This window comes from Tachyglossus aculeatus, chromosome X1 (assembly GCF_015852505.1).
Source record: "Tachyglossus aculeatus isolate mTacAcu1 chromosome X1, mTacAcu1.pri, whole genome shotgun sequence".
NCBI lineage: Eukaryota > Metazoa > Chordata > Mammalia > Monotremata > Tachyglossidae > Tachyglossus > Tachyglossus aculeatus.
Window position 1 is genome coordinate 42,671,044 of NC_052101.1, and position 15,983 is coordinate 42,687,026.

General features: G+C 49.1%; 1 protein-coding gene across 1 annotated transcript in view; it reads right to left on the minus strand.

The window, feature by feature from the left end:
* The window catches only part of KCTD16 (potassium channel tetramerization domain containing 16), a 298,062-nt gene extending 282,530 nt beyond the window's left edge, over positions 1 to 15,532 (minus strand). Inside the window, exons 1-2 of the mRNA XM_038772792.1 lie at positions 14,755 to 15,532; positions 13,206 to 14,357 (exon numbers count right to left, since the gene is read on the minus strand). Coding sequence (XP_038628720.1) covers positions 13,206 to 14,037 — 832 coding nt within the window. The 5' untranslated portion in view covers positions 14,038 to 14,357; positions 14,755 to 15,532. The remainder of the gene's footprint in view (positions 1 to 13,205; positions 14,358 to 14,754) is intronic.
* Positions 15,533 to 15,983: the final 451 nt, after the last annotated feature.

The following is a 15,983-nucleotide window of genomic DNA, read 5'->3' on the forward strand; positions in this document are numbered from 1 at the left end:
TGTAACTACCACAGTTCTTGTCACATAGTCAGCGCTTAACGAATACCATAATTATTATTATTATTGTCATTACAATGCAACAATAAACAGATACTCTCTGCCGCTAACGAGCCTACAGCTTAGAGAGGGAGAGACAGACAGCAATACAAATAAATAAATTACAGACCTACATAAGTGTTGTGGGGCTGGGCGGCATGAGGAACCAAGGAAGCGGCGGAATTGAGGAAGAGAGCCCTTTTTATTTTTCCAGGCTATTTTTCTGTTCAGATCCAATTAAAATAAATAGCTCAATTGGGCTTTATTACTGTTTGACTGTATTGCTCTTAAAAGAGGCATTGCTGCAGGCTTCATCAAGTGAGGCGTCATTAAACTAAATCTGGTAGGATGGAAGAGACTGGAGGAATCCTGCTTCCTCGGTGAGGAATGGACAAAATAGGTTTTTTCCCTCGCCGCGCTTCTCTCTTCTTCACAGGAAGAGGTGGGTTCCCCTCATTTGATCCTTCACAGGGGACAAGAGGAAAATTCATGGCACGGGTCCAGTTAAATAATAATTCTTGTCAGGGGATGCGGGTTCACAGTCCACATCATGGAAGTTGAGCAGCAGGGGTGTATATTAACCATAACTGTTTTGTTTTTTACATGCTTACTGTGCACCGAGCCCTGTGCTAAGCGCTTGGGTGGATGAAAGCAGCATGGTCCAGTGGAAAGAGCATGGGCGCGGGGGTCGGAGGATGTGGGTTCTAATCTGGGTGACCTTGGGCAAGTCGCTTCGCTTCATTGTGACTCAGTTACCTCATCTGTTAAATGAGGAATAAGACTGTGAGCCCATGTGGAAGAAGGACTGGGTCCAACCTGATTAGCTTGTATCCGCCCCAGTGCTTAGAGCAGTGCTTGGCACATAATAAGTGCTTAACAAATACAACTATTATTATTATTATTACCATGAAAGGTCGTCAGGTCAGTCATTGGGGTTTCTATGGGACAGGGGAGGAATCCAGGATTTCCTCAAAGCGTTAAGCAGGGCAGAAATGGGAGGTGAGTCTCTCCAGTCTAGGATTTCCTTGTGACATTCGCCGTGGCATAGTGGCTAGATCACGGGCCTGGGGGTCAGATGGTTAGGAGTTCGAATTCCGGCTCCGCCACTTGTTGGCTGTGTGACCTTGGACAAGTCACTCAACTCCTCCTGCCTCAGTTACCTGATCTGTAAAGTGGGGATTGAGACTGTGAGCCCCACATGGGGTCTGTCCAACCCGATTTGCTTGTATCCAGAGAAGCTTGTATAGAGAAGCAGCGTGGCTCAGTGGAAAGAGCACAGGCTTTGGAGTCAGAGGTCATGGGTTCAAATCCCCTTTCCGCCAATTGTCAGCTGTGTGACTTCACTTCTCTGGGCCTCAGTTCCCTCATCTGTAAAATGGGGATTAAGACTGTGAGCCTCCTGTGGGACAATTTGAACGCCCTGCCAGGTCATTTCATTCATTCATTCAATCGTATTTATTGAGCGCTAACTGTGTGCAGAGCACTGTACTAATCAATCAATCGTATTTATTGAGCGCTTACTGTGTGCAGAGCACTGTACTAAGTGCTTGGGAAGTACAAGTTGACAACATATAGAGACGGTCCCTACCCAACAACGGGCTGACAGTCTAGAAGATAATAATGGCATTTACCAAGCGCTTACTGTGTGCAAAGCACTGTTCTAAGCACTGGGACATCACAAGGTGATCAGGTTGTCCCATGTGGGCCTCACAGTCTTAATCCCCATTTTACAGATGAGGGAGCTGAGGCCCAGAGAAGTGACTTGCCCAAAGTCACACAGCTGACAAGTGGCAGATTCGGGATTTGAACCCATGACCTCTGACTCCAATGCCTGGGCTCTTTCCACTGAGCCATGTCGCTTCTCTTCAAGGAATATTCTGGACGGTTCCTCGGTCACAACCTCCACCACTGCCAGCCCAGCCCACTCAGGCAGGACCGAAACCAGAACCACAGGTCCCGGATTCCCAGAGCTGGGAATTTTTCTTTTTTTAATTTCTCCAGACCCACGGCAAAGTTAACGTCAGCGCAACCCAGCAGACAAAAGTCATAGTAGACTTTAAACGCTCAGCTCTGCACACAGTAAGCGCTCAATAAATACGATTGATTGATTAGTACAGTGCTCTGCACACAGTTAGCGCTCAATAAATACGATTGAATGAATGAATGAAATGACCTGGCAGGCATCCTGAAATAGAACTAATTAACAGGCCAAGCAAAGACCATAGTGGCTACCGAGGCAGCTTTCTGGCAGGTCATGGCACGTCACTTTGGCTTAAATGGAGGCCGGGGAGCGTGACTTGTAATTCTATTGCACTCTCAATCATTCAGTGGTATTTATTGAGTGCTTACTGCATGCAGAGTCCTTTACTAAATGCTTGGGAGAGAGTAATACAACCGAGCTGGTAGACACATTCCTTGCCTACAAGGAACTCACAACCTGGAAGGAGACGCAGCCCACACACTCAATATCTCCAATGCTTACCTACTCGCTATACCTCCACCTTACCTGTCTCGTCTATGTCCTGCCTCTGACCTGGACCCCCCTCCCACCTCATAAATGGAAGACAATTACTCCCCTTTCAAAGCTTTATTGAAGGCACATTTCCTCCAAAACGCCTTCCCAGACTAAGCCCTCTTTTCCTTTTCTTCAACTCCCTTCTGCATCGCCCTGACTCGCTCCCTTTATTCATCTCCCCTCCCAGCCCCACAGCACTTATGTACATATCTGTAATTCATTGATTTATATTGGTGTCTGTCTCCCCCTCTAGACTGTAAGCCTGTTGTGGGCAGGGAGTGCGTCTGTTTATATTGTACTCTCCCAAGCATAAAGTGTTCTGGAGACAGTAAGTGCTCAATAAATTTGATTGACTAAAATGATTTACGAATACGACCTAAGTGCTGTGGGGCTGAAGGTGGGGTGAATATCAGATGTTTAAAGAGCACATATCCAAGTGCATAGATGGTGCAGAAGGGAGATGGAGTGGGGGACATGAGGGCTTAGTTGGGGAAAGCTACTTGGAGGAGATATAATAATAATAATAATAATAATAATAATAATAATAATAATAATAATAATAATAATAATAATAATTACGGTATTTGTTAAGCATTTACTATCTGCCAAGCATTGTTCTAAGCACTGGGATAAATACAAGGTAACCCGGTTGTTCCACGTGGGGCTCACAGTCTTAGAGAAGCAGCATGGCTCAATGGAAAGAGCATGGGCTTTGGAGTCAGAGGTCATGGGTTCAAATCCCAACTCCACCAATTGTCAGTTGTGTGACTTTGGGTAAGTCACTTCACTTCTCCGTGCCTCAGTGACCTCATCTGTAAAATGGGGATTAAGACTATGAGCCCCCCATGGGACAACCTGATCACCTTGTAACCTCCCCAGCGCTTAGAAAAGTGCTATGCACATAGTAAGTGCTTAATAAATGCCATTATTATTTTTATTATTATTATTATTATTAATCCCCTTACAGAAGAGGCAACTGAGGCACAGAGAAATTAAGTGGCTTGCCCAAGGTCACAGAGCAGACAACCGGTGGAGTTGGGATTAGAAGCCATGATGTCTGACTTCCAAAATCGTGCTCTTTCCCCTAAGCCACTCGAGATGTGATCTTAATAAGGCTTTGAAGGTGGGGAGAGCGACTGTCTGTCAGGTAGGAAGGGGAAGGGAGAGCAGGGACTAAAGGCAGCATAGATGAGATCAAGGTGTAGTGAGCTAATTGGTGTTAGAAATATGCAGGCTAGATTATCATAAGAAATCAGACAGGTAAGGTAAGAGGGGGAGGAGAGGTGATGGAGTCCTTTAAAGCAGAGCCAAATACATATTGCTGATTGACTGATGAATTAATTGAAATGGGTCCTGAAGGTAAAGAAAACAAAAAACCCCTTTTTGTTCATGTGGCAATGAGCTGCACCCCTGACCGCCTCCTCACTTGTCGGGGCCATGAGCGTCACCCCTTCCTGCCTCCTCACGTGTCGCACCCCAAGCCCCACAGGAACGGGAGCGGTAGGGACGGGAGAGCGAGCAGCGCTGTGCAAATCACCAGCACCAACATCAATTCCTGAGCTCAGTTTCTTGGTCCTGAAGTCTCAGGGGTGAGGCTCACCCGTCGTTCCTGACAGGAAGTTCCAACGTCATGGTCACTCATCATTATTGCCCTGACACTGAGGACCTCCCCTGCCACAGAAAGATGAAACCATCAGGAGCACCATTAATCTGTCAGCCCAGCAGAATATCCCCCCCAGGATTCTATCTCTGTCAGTAGCAAGAATACAAAATTCTGGCATTTTGGAGCTTCGGGGTCATTGTTCGCCAGATTCATCACCATCTGGACAAGGGGGGATGAAATGAAGCTCCAAAATGCCCCCACATTCGCCCAGCCCGCTCCCTTCATAAGGTTGTCGATTTCAATTGCGCCCTTCTCGCACTGCAACTTTCTCAACAGAAGAGTCCTAATATTTTCAGTCCATCCTCCTAGAGGAGCCCGTTTATCTTCCTGATCGTCTTGGAGACGCTTTCTCAGAACCTCCTCTGGTCGCCGATAGCCAGACCCGCAAGCCTTCCAAACAGAGCTCTTTGGTATATTCTTAGCTTCCTCTAATATTTTGATGATATCTAGACTGTAAGAGCTTTCCTGGTTGCAGACAACTATACTTGGTGCTTGAAAGAGTACGGTGTAACAGATTTGGCGGACACGTTCCTTGCCTACAATGAGCTTATAGTGTAGATGGGGAGAAAGACAATGATATAGATAAATTATGGATATGTTTCATAAGTGCTGTGGGGCTGAGAGCGGGGTGAATAAAGAGTTCCAATCCGAGAGCAAGGGTGATGCAGAAAGGAGTTAGAGAAGAGGAAATGCGGGCTTAGTCGGGGAAGGCCTCATTCATTCATTCATTCATTCATTCAATCGTATTTACTGAGCGCTTACTGTGTGCAGAGCACTGTACTAAGCGCTTGGGAAGTACAAGCTGGCAACATATAGAGACGGTCCCTACCCAACAGCAGGCTCACACTCTAGGAGATGCAGGAGATGTGCCTTTAATAAGGAATCGAAGGTGGGGAGAGTGATTATCATCTGGGGGTCTTGTAACCGAGAAGATAGTCATCCTGCACTTTCTTCTCAGCAGGAAGCCCACACTGAAGTTCCCCAATTACTCACTCTGCTAAGGGCAGCCGCTGAATCTTATCTGGAAACCGGGAACTTCCTGCCTTCCTTCCTTTCAACACGATGGTCCCTCTTTCGGGACACCCAGTGGGGGAACAGAAATTCCTGGAAAGACCAAGTGCGTTTAGTAAGGCATTCAACCCCTTTCAGCCAACCCTCCAGAGAGAGCCGCAATCCGCTGTGAAGATCATTTTCACTAAAAAAAAAAAAGAATGGTGTTGAGTCTATCCTTCTGGAGTTTATCTTCTTTCTTACCATGGTTACCCATGTAGGGAGCATGAGCTTACAGGATGAGCTCTGGGTGAGCCTCACAACCATTAGAGTGGGCACCGTTCAAAAAACTAACGTGGGCATTTGAACCATCGCCACGGTACCTTGGCTTTTCCGCTCCCATTGTCCCGGATCTAATTTGGAAGCTGGAGTAACCAGGTCAGTGAAATGAGGGCCATGAAGACTTGACTCGCAAGAGCCAGGGAAGGAGCCAAGGAATGGACCCCAGGATGGTCCCATGATACCCCGTAGGCATTATGGGGGGATCGCCAAAGAAGGAGACCCACTTTCCTGAGGAATTTACACTCCATCACGGGAGAGATCACGGTAACCGAGACCTGACCACTGTCACAGAGCCCTGCAGCTGAGTGCAACGCCCCGCATGAGACTGGACACTTTCACGAAAGGCGCCAGGCCAGAAAAAGTTTGACTGATCTCAGCTGGATCTCCACTGGCAATTTGATGGCACACAATCTGACTATACTTTTGAAAAAAAGCCCTGACTTTCTGCTTTGATGGGAAACCTCCAATATTTAGCTGAAGAAAAAAAAATTCACAGTCTACTACGGGAAAATATACCAACACTGGGGTGACGCAGCCCCAGGGGGGCCTGTGGTTTGGGATTTCTGCTAGTTGTCCACTCATACTGAAAAAGATTAGATGACAAACACAAAAGTTTTTCCCTGACCACCATAGAGGTCATAATAACAACTGTGGTATGGGTTAAGCGCTTACTATGTGGCAAGCACTGCCCTAAATACAGGGTTCCTGTCTTATCTTATGCCTTCCAGTCAAGGGTAGAAATGAGATAATCAGGTTGGACGCAGTTCCCATCCCACCCAACTGTCGTGGCCTGAGAGGATTTGTAGAGACAAGTTCAGGAAATGGGAATCTTTCTCTCGAAATGCCTCTCTACAGCTTTGGGTCTGTGAGGAAATAAAGGGGAAATAAAGGGAATAAAGGGATGAAGAACTAATTTGTTTCTGAGCCTCACTGGCTCCTTCCCTCCATGACAGGCTGGAGACTGAACGATGAGGGGAGTAAGTACAGAGTACGGCACTCCCACCAGCCCTCTCAGCGCTCATTCTACTTTTATTCTGGAATTTATTAAATGCTTACTATGTGCCAGGCTCTGTACTGAGCGGTAGACAGATACAAACTAATCAAGTTGGAGACAGTCACTGCCCCACAAGGGGCTCACTGTCTTGTTCCCCATTTTGCAGATGAGGAAACTGAGGCACAGAGCAGTTAAATGACCTGCCCAGAGTCACGCAGGAGAGCAGTGGCAGAGTCGGGATTAGAACCCAAGTCTTTCAGATTTCCAGGCTCTAACCACTGGACCGTGCTGCTTCTCTAGTCCATTAAGGTGAGAGAAGAATGGAGCTTATCCCTGATGTGTGGAAAGGAGGAAAATTTTCATTCAGTCGTATTTATTGACCGATTACTGTGTGCAGAGCACTGTAGTAAGCGCTTGGGAGAGGACAAGTCAACAATAAACAGACACATTCCCTGCCCAATGGGGACCGCGGGGAGAGATGGTTATTTGAGTAATTTGGCAGTTGAAAGAGAGAGACGGAGACAGAGACCGAGGCATTGACAGGGAGAGAGAGAAAGAGAAACAGGATCCAAGAGAGAAGGAATCAGTCATGCCCAGAAGGAGATAATGGGATAAGTTCCTTGTGGGCAGGGGGGGTGTCTACCAACTCTGCTATATTATACACTCCCAGTCATTTATTACAGAGCTCGGCACACAGTAAACCCTCACTAAATACCACTGATGGATCGATTGATGCTTAGAAGCACTTATCCCATCTTCTGTAGAAGATCCCATCTTCTCCCAACCCACTTATCCCCCTTATCCCATCTTCCGCCTTCCTCAGAAAGCAGGAGCCCGGGCTTGGGAGTCGGAGGTCGTGGGTTCTAATCCCGGCTCTGCCACCTGTGTGGCAAGTCACTTCTCATCTGTAAAATGGAGATGGAGACTGTGAGCCCCACGTGGGACAACCTGATCACCTTGTATCTATCCCAACATTTAGAACAGTGCTTGGCACATAGTAAGCGCTTAACAAATACCATCATCATTATCAACTTGTACTTCCCAAGCGCTTAGTACAGTGCTCTTTACACAGTAAGCGCTCAATAAATACGTTTGATTGATTGATCGTCATCATCATCATCAGGGAATAATAATAATGTTACCTTGAATTTGTAGACCACTTCTATTTTTCCCAAGCGTTTTCACAATAATCATCTAATCCACATGGCACCCTGTTGAAGTGGGTATTGCTATCTCTCGTTTTTCAGAAGAGGATCTTAATGTGCAGCGAGGACAAGGGACTTGCCCAAGGACACCCACCCCACCAGTGGCAGAATTGCACCCAGATGCCCTCCCTCCATGACCTAGGCCCCTTCAGCTTGGCCAAGCTAATGAGCATGAAGCAGCGTGGCTCAGTGGAAAGAGCCCGGGCTTTGGAGTCAGAGGTCATGGGTTCAAATCCCAGCTCTGCCAACTGTCAGCCGTGTGATTTTGGGCAAGTCACTTCACTTCTCTGGGCCTCAGTTACCTCATCTGGAAAAATGGGGATTAAAGCTGTGAGCCCCCCGTGGGACAACCTGATCACCTTGTAATCTCCCCAGCGCTTAGAACAGTGCTTTGCACATAGTAAGCACTTAATTAATGCCATTATTATTATTATTATTATTATTATTATTATTCTCCTCTTCGGAGGATGTACTCAACTTCATAACGTCCATCAGTGGTATTTATTGAGCGTTTACTGAATGCAGAGCACTGTAATAAGCACTTGGGAAAGTATGATATAACAATATAATAATAATAATGGTATTTGTTAATCGCTTACTATGTGCAAAGTACTGTTCTAAGCGCTGGGGGGATACAAGGTGATCAGGTTGTCCCATGTGGGGCTCACAATCTTATTCCCCATTTTCCAGATGAGGTAACTGAGGCCCAGAGAAGTTAAGTGACTTGCCCAAAGTCACACAGCCCACAAGCGGCAGAGCCGGGATTAGAACCCATGACCTCTGACTCCCAAGCCCGGGCTCTTTCCACTGAGCCACACTGCTTCACATTTCCTGCCCACCCCAGGCTCTCGGCTACCAGGAACAAAGTGCTTTGTTTAGGCCTCCTCTAGACTGTAAGCTCATTGCGGGCAGGGAATGTGTCCGTTTATTGTTATATAATAATAATAATGGTGGTATTTGTTAAACTCTTACTATCCGCAAAGCACTGTTCTAAGTGCTTGGGGGGATACAAGATGATCAGGTTGTCCCACGTGGGGCTCTCAGTCTTAATCCCCATTTTACAGATGAGGGAGCTGAGGCCCAGAGAAGTTAAGTGACTTGCCCAAGTCAACTTGTAGCTCCCAAGTGCTTAGTACAGTGCTCTGCACACTGTTAGTGCTCAATAAATGCGATTGAATGAATGGAAGTGGCGGAGTTGGGATTAGAACCCATGACCTCTGGCTCCCAAGCCCGTATTGTGCTCACCCAAGCGCTTAGTACAATGCTCTGCACACAGTAGGCGATCAATAAGTACGACCGAAGGAGTGAATTCTTTGGGACCGAAGCACTATCCGTTCCAGTGCGCCCAGGAAGGAACCGCGCCCTACACAGCGAAAAGCCTTCTTGTGCGCAGCGAACTGGTTCCTTTAGAGGTTTTTCCGATGGATTCGGTCCATTAACCTGAGCACAACAGCTTGATGAATTAATGCTTACATAGGCACAGTTGGCAGCTTCTAATTAAATAATTATGGCTAAGCAGCTGCATGGAAGCCGCAGTGTACCACCGGAAAGCCAGCTGTCAATTTTATCGGCCTGGAGACGGAGGAAGAGTTAAAACTGAGCCCTGGGTATTTGGTAGGTAGGGAAAGCGGCTCCTATCCTAGGGCCTCGCTTCCCGGTCCCGAGTTCCCCTGTTTGTGCTCACTGGTCCGTGGAGAGATGGAGTGCAAACAGTTACTCAACCATATCTCCGCAAACCAATAAAGAAGAAAGCAATTATAATGGTAAGAAAAGAGACCGTCGAGAGTGCCCAGCTTTAGATGGATGAGGCTCTGCGAAACCCAAAATGCGGCTCAGCGTGCATGCGAAACGACCTCTGGTCGCCGATTTCTTTGAATTCGTTAAAAACCAAGCGCATTAGTCTTTTTTTCCCTGACTCTGCCTTTCTCCCAGAGTTCCTCCTTCTGGACCCTGCCTGGAGACGTCCTGATTTCTCCCACCGGAAATATGAAAGTAATCAAAATCAGCCGTTTCACCCGAGGCCGGCCCCCCGCGCCGTCCCAGGATCTCAGCTGGGCGTTTGCAGATAGAGTGGCTCCAGCGGGGGCTTTGATTGGAAGAGCGGCCAATGTTCTTGGGAAACCTAAGAAACGGCCCTAAGGAAGCCAGCTAAGGCCAGACTTTTTTTTTTTGATAACATTTATTAAGCGCTTACTATGTGCAAAGCACTGTTCTAAGCGCTGAGGAGGTTACTAGGTGATCAGGTTGACCCCCGGGGGGCTCACAGTCTCAATCCCCATTTTATAGACGAGGGAACTGAGGCCCAGAGAAGTGAAGTGACCTTCCCCAAGTCACACAGCTTAGAAGCAGCATGGCTCACTGGAAAGAACCCGGGCTTTGGAGTCAGAGTTCATGGGTTCAAATCCCGGCTCTGCCAATTGTCAGCTGGGTGACTTTGAACAAGTCACTTCACTTCTCTGGGCCTCAGTTACCTCTTCTGTAAAATAGGGATGAAGACTGTGAGCCCCCCGTGGGACAACCTGATCGCCTTGTAACCTCCCCAGCGCTTAGAACAGTGCCTTGCACATAGTAAGCGCTTAATAAATGCCATCAGTATTATTAAGTGGCGGAGCTGGGATTTGTACCCATGACCTCTGGCTCCCAAGCCCGTATTGTACTCTCCCAAGCGCTTAGTACAATGCTCTGCACGCAGTAAGCGATCAATAAATATGATTGATTGAATGAATGAATTACTCTAGTTTGCTTGTACATATTTATTCTATTTATTTTGTTAATAGGGTTTTTTTTGGTTGTCTGTCTCCCCCTTCTAGACTGTGAGCCCGCTGTTGGGTAGGGACTGTCTTTATATGTTGCCGACTTGTACTTCCCAAGCGCTTAGTACAGTGCTCTGCACACAGTAAGCGCTCCATAAATACCATTGAATGAATGAATGAATGAATAAATACGACCTAAGGAGTGAATTCTTTGGGACTGAAGCATCACCGGTTCCAGTCTGCCCCGCCTTCACCAGGGGGAAGGCCGCCAGCCGACACACAGCAGGTTTGGGCCGCGAAGCTCAGCGGATAACACGATCGGGATCGCCGACAGAGCCCCCGGCCTGGGTTGTTGGCCCCAGTTAGGTCGTTTCCACACCTCACAGCGTTCCCCGCTCGGATACGGAATTCCGTTTTTCACAAATGGCTGGCACCTCTGCGTTTTCCCTGTCAGCCTCCACACCCCACCCGGGGCTGTAAGAGGCCAGCGCCTGCCCCTTCCCAACCCTCCCGAAACAGGGTCACAACCCACTGCGTGCCACAAACCTAGCTAAGAGAGACAACCTCAGTCACCGGCCCTGACTCCTGTGAAATAGAAAGAGCAAAAGAATCCCCCCAGATTTCTAAATCTGGCAGATGCGGCCTCTTCTGAAGGACCCTGACTCCCCGTCTGATCAATCAATCAATCAATCGTATTTATTGAGCGCTTACTGTGTGCAGAGCACCGTACAAAGCGCTTGGGAAGTACAAGTTGGCAACATCTAGAGACGGTCCCTACCCAACAGTGGGCTCACAGTCTAGAAGGGGAAGACAGACAACAAAACAAAACATATTGACAAAATAAAATAAATAGAATAGAGATGTACAAGTAAAATAAATAGAGTAATAAATCTGTACAAACATATATATATATATATATATATATATATATATACAGGTGCTGTGGGGAAGGGAAGGAGGTAAGGCGGGGGGGATGGAGAGGGGGAGGAGGGGGAGAGGAAGGAGGGTGATGCCATCGAGCAGTGGCGTGGCCGAGTGGAAAGAGCATGGGCCTGGGAGTACTGATCTCGGCTCTGCCACTTGCCTGCTGTGTGACCTTGGGTGAGTCATTTCAGTTCTTTGGGCTTCAGTCTCCTCAACTGTTGGGGATTCAAAACCTTTTCTCCCCCCTACACAAACGATGTGCCCTATGTGGGACAGGGACCGTGTCTGACCTGATGATCCAGGCTCTACCCCAGCACTTTGAACGGCGTGAGCCCGTTGTTGGGTAAGGACCGTCTCTATATGCTGCCAACTTGTACTTCCCAAGCGCTTAGGACAGTGCTCTGCACACAGTAAGTGCTCAATAAATACGACTGAATGAATGAAATGAATGTTTGATACATAGTGAGTGTTTAGCAAATACAAAAAAATCAAACAAACAACACTGAGGGTAGAGATGGTAGTAAATACCTGAGCCATTCAGAGCCCCCAGTTAAAAGCAGGCGTGGCAATGTGTATATAAAGCAAAGACTGTAGGCTCCTTAGGGGCAGGGAACCTGTCTGCTAACTCTGTTCATTCATTCATAAAATTGTATTTATTGAGCACTTACTGTGTGCAGAGCACTGTACTAAGCGCTTGGGAGGTACAAGTTGGCAAAATATAGAGACGGTCCCTACCCAGCAATGGGCTCACAGTCTAGAAGGGGGACTGTACTCTCCCAAGCGCTTAGTACAGTGGTCTGCGTGTAGTAAGCGCTCAATAAATACCACTGATTGATTGATTACCAGTTCCGTTTACCGGTTCGCTTTGGGAGACCTGCTACTTCTATTTCATAAAGACCCCAGGCCCCCAGATTCCTGGGTCTTCACCCAGTCGTAAAGAAGAAACCTCCACCGAGACCCTATTAAAAAAGAGGGTCAGTGTCATCACCGAGTTTCTTTCCTTCTCCGCCCCCAGATGAAGCGATAAGATGCCTGACATTATGGTTTAACGGGTTTGGCTGTTCTCAAGTATCTGTTACCTTCGTGAGCGGAATCTCTGCTGAAAATTGAGGGTAATTAAATCGGCAGTGCGTTTCCCGGCTACCGTTGGCCCTGCGAGTCTTCTCGGGAAACGTGTCAGAGCCAAAGGGGCAGATTGGCAAAGCCCGGGAAGGTGTATTTCAGATTTGGGGGAGAAAGGGGCAATTTTGATAGTCTGCACTGCCCCCTAGTCAAGACCACACCGTGCACCGGAGCACCGGTTGACGTTTAAAAGGTTGGCTCTTCTGCCTAATCTGGGGCACCGGTTTATCGGCAGAAAGTTCAGTCAACACCCAAGGCCACTAGCGAAACGCCTCCCCGCTGCTCGGTTCCGCTGAAACCAACTCCACGGAGAAACGGCCGAGTCCCGGACGGCACGTTTACCTCGGCGATCGACAGCGTCCTAGCCGAGACATTCGAACGGGTCACGTACGGTCGCACGGGTTACCTGAGCGGCGGTCATGAGCCCGCTATCGCGTGAGGTCATAGGTCAGTCGGCGATCGCACTGAACGATTAAGGAAAAGTTACCCCTCGAGACACATCGTGGCCCCGGACACGATCCTGGCCGCATCCAGGGCCGGCCACTCGAAGGGGAACTTCACCGCGGACAACGCCTTCGAGCTCCCCAGCGACTTTACATACCACAGACACGCTTCGGGAAGACTCCGGCCGCGAGGATTCGGAAAAGCCTCCGGTACTTACGGTAGAAGACGTATTCGGTGTAGCTGGACCAGACCTTGTCGTCGGTATACTGACTGACCAGAGAGGCCGTGACCGAGGAATTACAGGCCACCATGTGGAATCCGCACTCAGACAACATATCGAAAGCCCTTTCCAGGTGCTTGAACTTGAGATAGAACCTGGAGGTGTACCTCTCCGGAGCTCGGTCCGGATCTCTGCTCTCATTTAACGTTTCTCCGAAGACCTCTTTCGCCAGGGCGATCCTCCCGCAGACCAAAATCCTGGGGACCCTGCGGAACTTGGCGTCGGTCTGACTCTCTCGGCCCACGAGGCACGACCCCCGGTAGCCGACGGTGATGAAGCCCCACTTGCGGTCCGCGGGGAGCAGGGACGACGGGGCGCAGATTCGGGTGTCGCTGCCCTGGGAGCCCTCCTCGAAATCGCTGTGGCAGTAGTCATCCGGGCTCTGCCTGACCTCCTCCGGAGTCAAGAGTCGGACTAGATCCGGCAGCTGGAAATACTCTGCCTCCCTCTTCAGCCTCCCCCGCTCGGGGAAGTGGTCGGGCAGGACAACTTGCTTGTCCCTGAGATAGTCCAGGATGTAACGGAACAGGAACCCGTCACGGTCGATGAAGAACCTTCCCTTGCAGTCCTTGGCTAGGTCGTTGGCCAGGTCCCTCTTGGGAGAGAACATTTTCCAGAGGAAGGAGTGGGGGATGCCGGTCAACGTGGAATGTCGGGTGAAGTAAACCTGGCCCCCTACGTTCAGTTCCACGACATCGGGGAAGGAGCTGGGCAGGATCCCCAGATCCCTGGGTGGGAGAGAAGTCCGGCAGTTGCCACTCAAAGCCATCGTCCCTTAAAAAAAAGAGGCGCAATCCCAGCGGATCTCGGTCCGATCTCTCGCATCGGCTGTTAGCACGGAAATAAAGACCCCTCGGCTCCGAGGGGAACTTCCCCCTCCTTCTCCAGTCAGGGTTCCCGAAAATGAAAAATTTCTAAAAAGCAGGATGGTCCCCAGAAGCACGGATCGCCGATCGCGCAAAAGTGGCTCAAACCCTGCCCGGCGGGGTCCGATTACTTCAGGAAATGTAATCAACTCATCTACATCGTATCTTCCATCCAGCCCAGACTGCAAGGTCAAGCCAAGACTACAATTATTCACAGGTCTGTCTGAAGAAAAAGGAGAGAGAAATTATTTCCTCAAACCCAGCCCGGCAGAAGAGAGAGAGGGACAGAGAGAGGTAGAGGAAGAGACGGACGGAGATACAGAAAGACTGACAGTGAGAGAGAGAGAGAGAGAGAGAGAGAGAGAGAAGGGTACAGATTACTTCAGATAAGCACTGGCAGCACAAATTTCAACCATGCCGTGGCAGAAATAACAGTATCTCACACAGTATTTTGTTTCTGCCTGTTCGCTTTTCCCCGGAGATGATGAATGGAAGCATACATATTTATAACCGTGGAGCCTGGTTATTCAACTTTAAAAAGAAGGGGATTTTTTAACTCCCCCCCTACCAAACACAAACACACACACTGGATTTGAGAGGCTGCATGCTTCGAGCCTTACCTCGGTGACAGTTTAAGCCCCGGGTCTTGTGAGAGAAAATCCATTTGACCAGCCATCAGGATACATGGCCCCACGGAGTCTGCTTCTTGGCAAATCCCAGCCAGGAGAAGAACAGAAATCGCTATGAAAAGTGCCAGAAGTTGTCTTCTTAGAAAAACCCACTCCGGGTCGCAAGTCAAAGCATGTCCCAGAAAGTTAACGGTGGAGGGGAATGAGAAAAAGCGAAAAAAAATACAATGTTGAACGAAGCCCCCTTACGCCCTCCCCCACCGTACGCATCCATACACACACGGATACACGCACAAAAAAGATAAAAAAAATGAAGATCCTTCAGAACACGGGAGAGTTGCAGACTTAAAAAATTGGCAGAGACGCCCCAGTGGATGGACGAGCGCCGATGGGATCCCGGCGTGTCATCCTACCTGCCGGCAAGGGCAGCCAGGTTGCCATGATTCTGGAGAGGCGACGTGAGGGTCGGGCTGCAGTAACTGTCACCCTGCCCGGCGAAGCCGGGGTACCGGACTGGCTCGGCTGTTCGGACTGCTTCCGTGGCTCTGGCTGTTGGCTGATCGCTGATCTGGGTGGTGCCACGGATCCCAGTGCAGTTCAGATGCTGTTGTTTCAGCAGTGCAGGGAAGAAACCATCCAGGGAAATGAGTATTACATCATCTTAAAGGAATATGGCTTTGAGAAACCGGAGGCACCTCTCCGGTTCGATCGACGACTTGGTGACAGGTTGCGGGGGCTGAGAGGGAGGATGCTGGGATCCCGGATTAAGCGACAGCAGCCGCCCACCGAAGCCCTCGTGGACTCCAGGAGCACCGGAGCCCCACCGTCGGAACTTCCATTTAATCCCGGCAGCGAGCAGATGGATTCCCAGAGAAATTCCACTTTTGTCTTCTCTTTCCTTTGCTTTTGGAAAGACCCCCGAGGGGGAGATTAGCCCAAGGGGCTGCCCACTTGAACCCCGCTGCAGGTAAATGTTTATCGCTTGGCGAATTTCTCCTGAAGGGCACGGACGGATGCCGGCAGCGAGTCTGGCGGGGCTTTTAAGCAGCCTCACGACCCCACCGAAGCGTCTACACGTCACGCAGAAAGCCCTGAGCGGCCCTCTCCGAAAACCGGCTGACAAACCGGTGGGGCTCCCAGCGGATGGATTCCTCACCCTCCCTTCCCCAAATCATAACGAGGGGATCATTGATTATCACCATCAGCACTTGATGGACAGA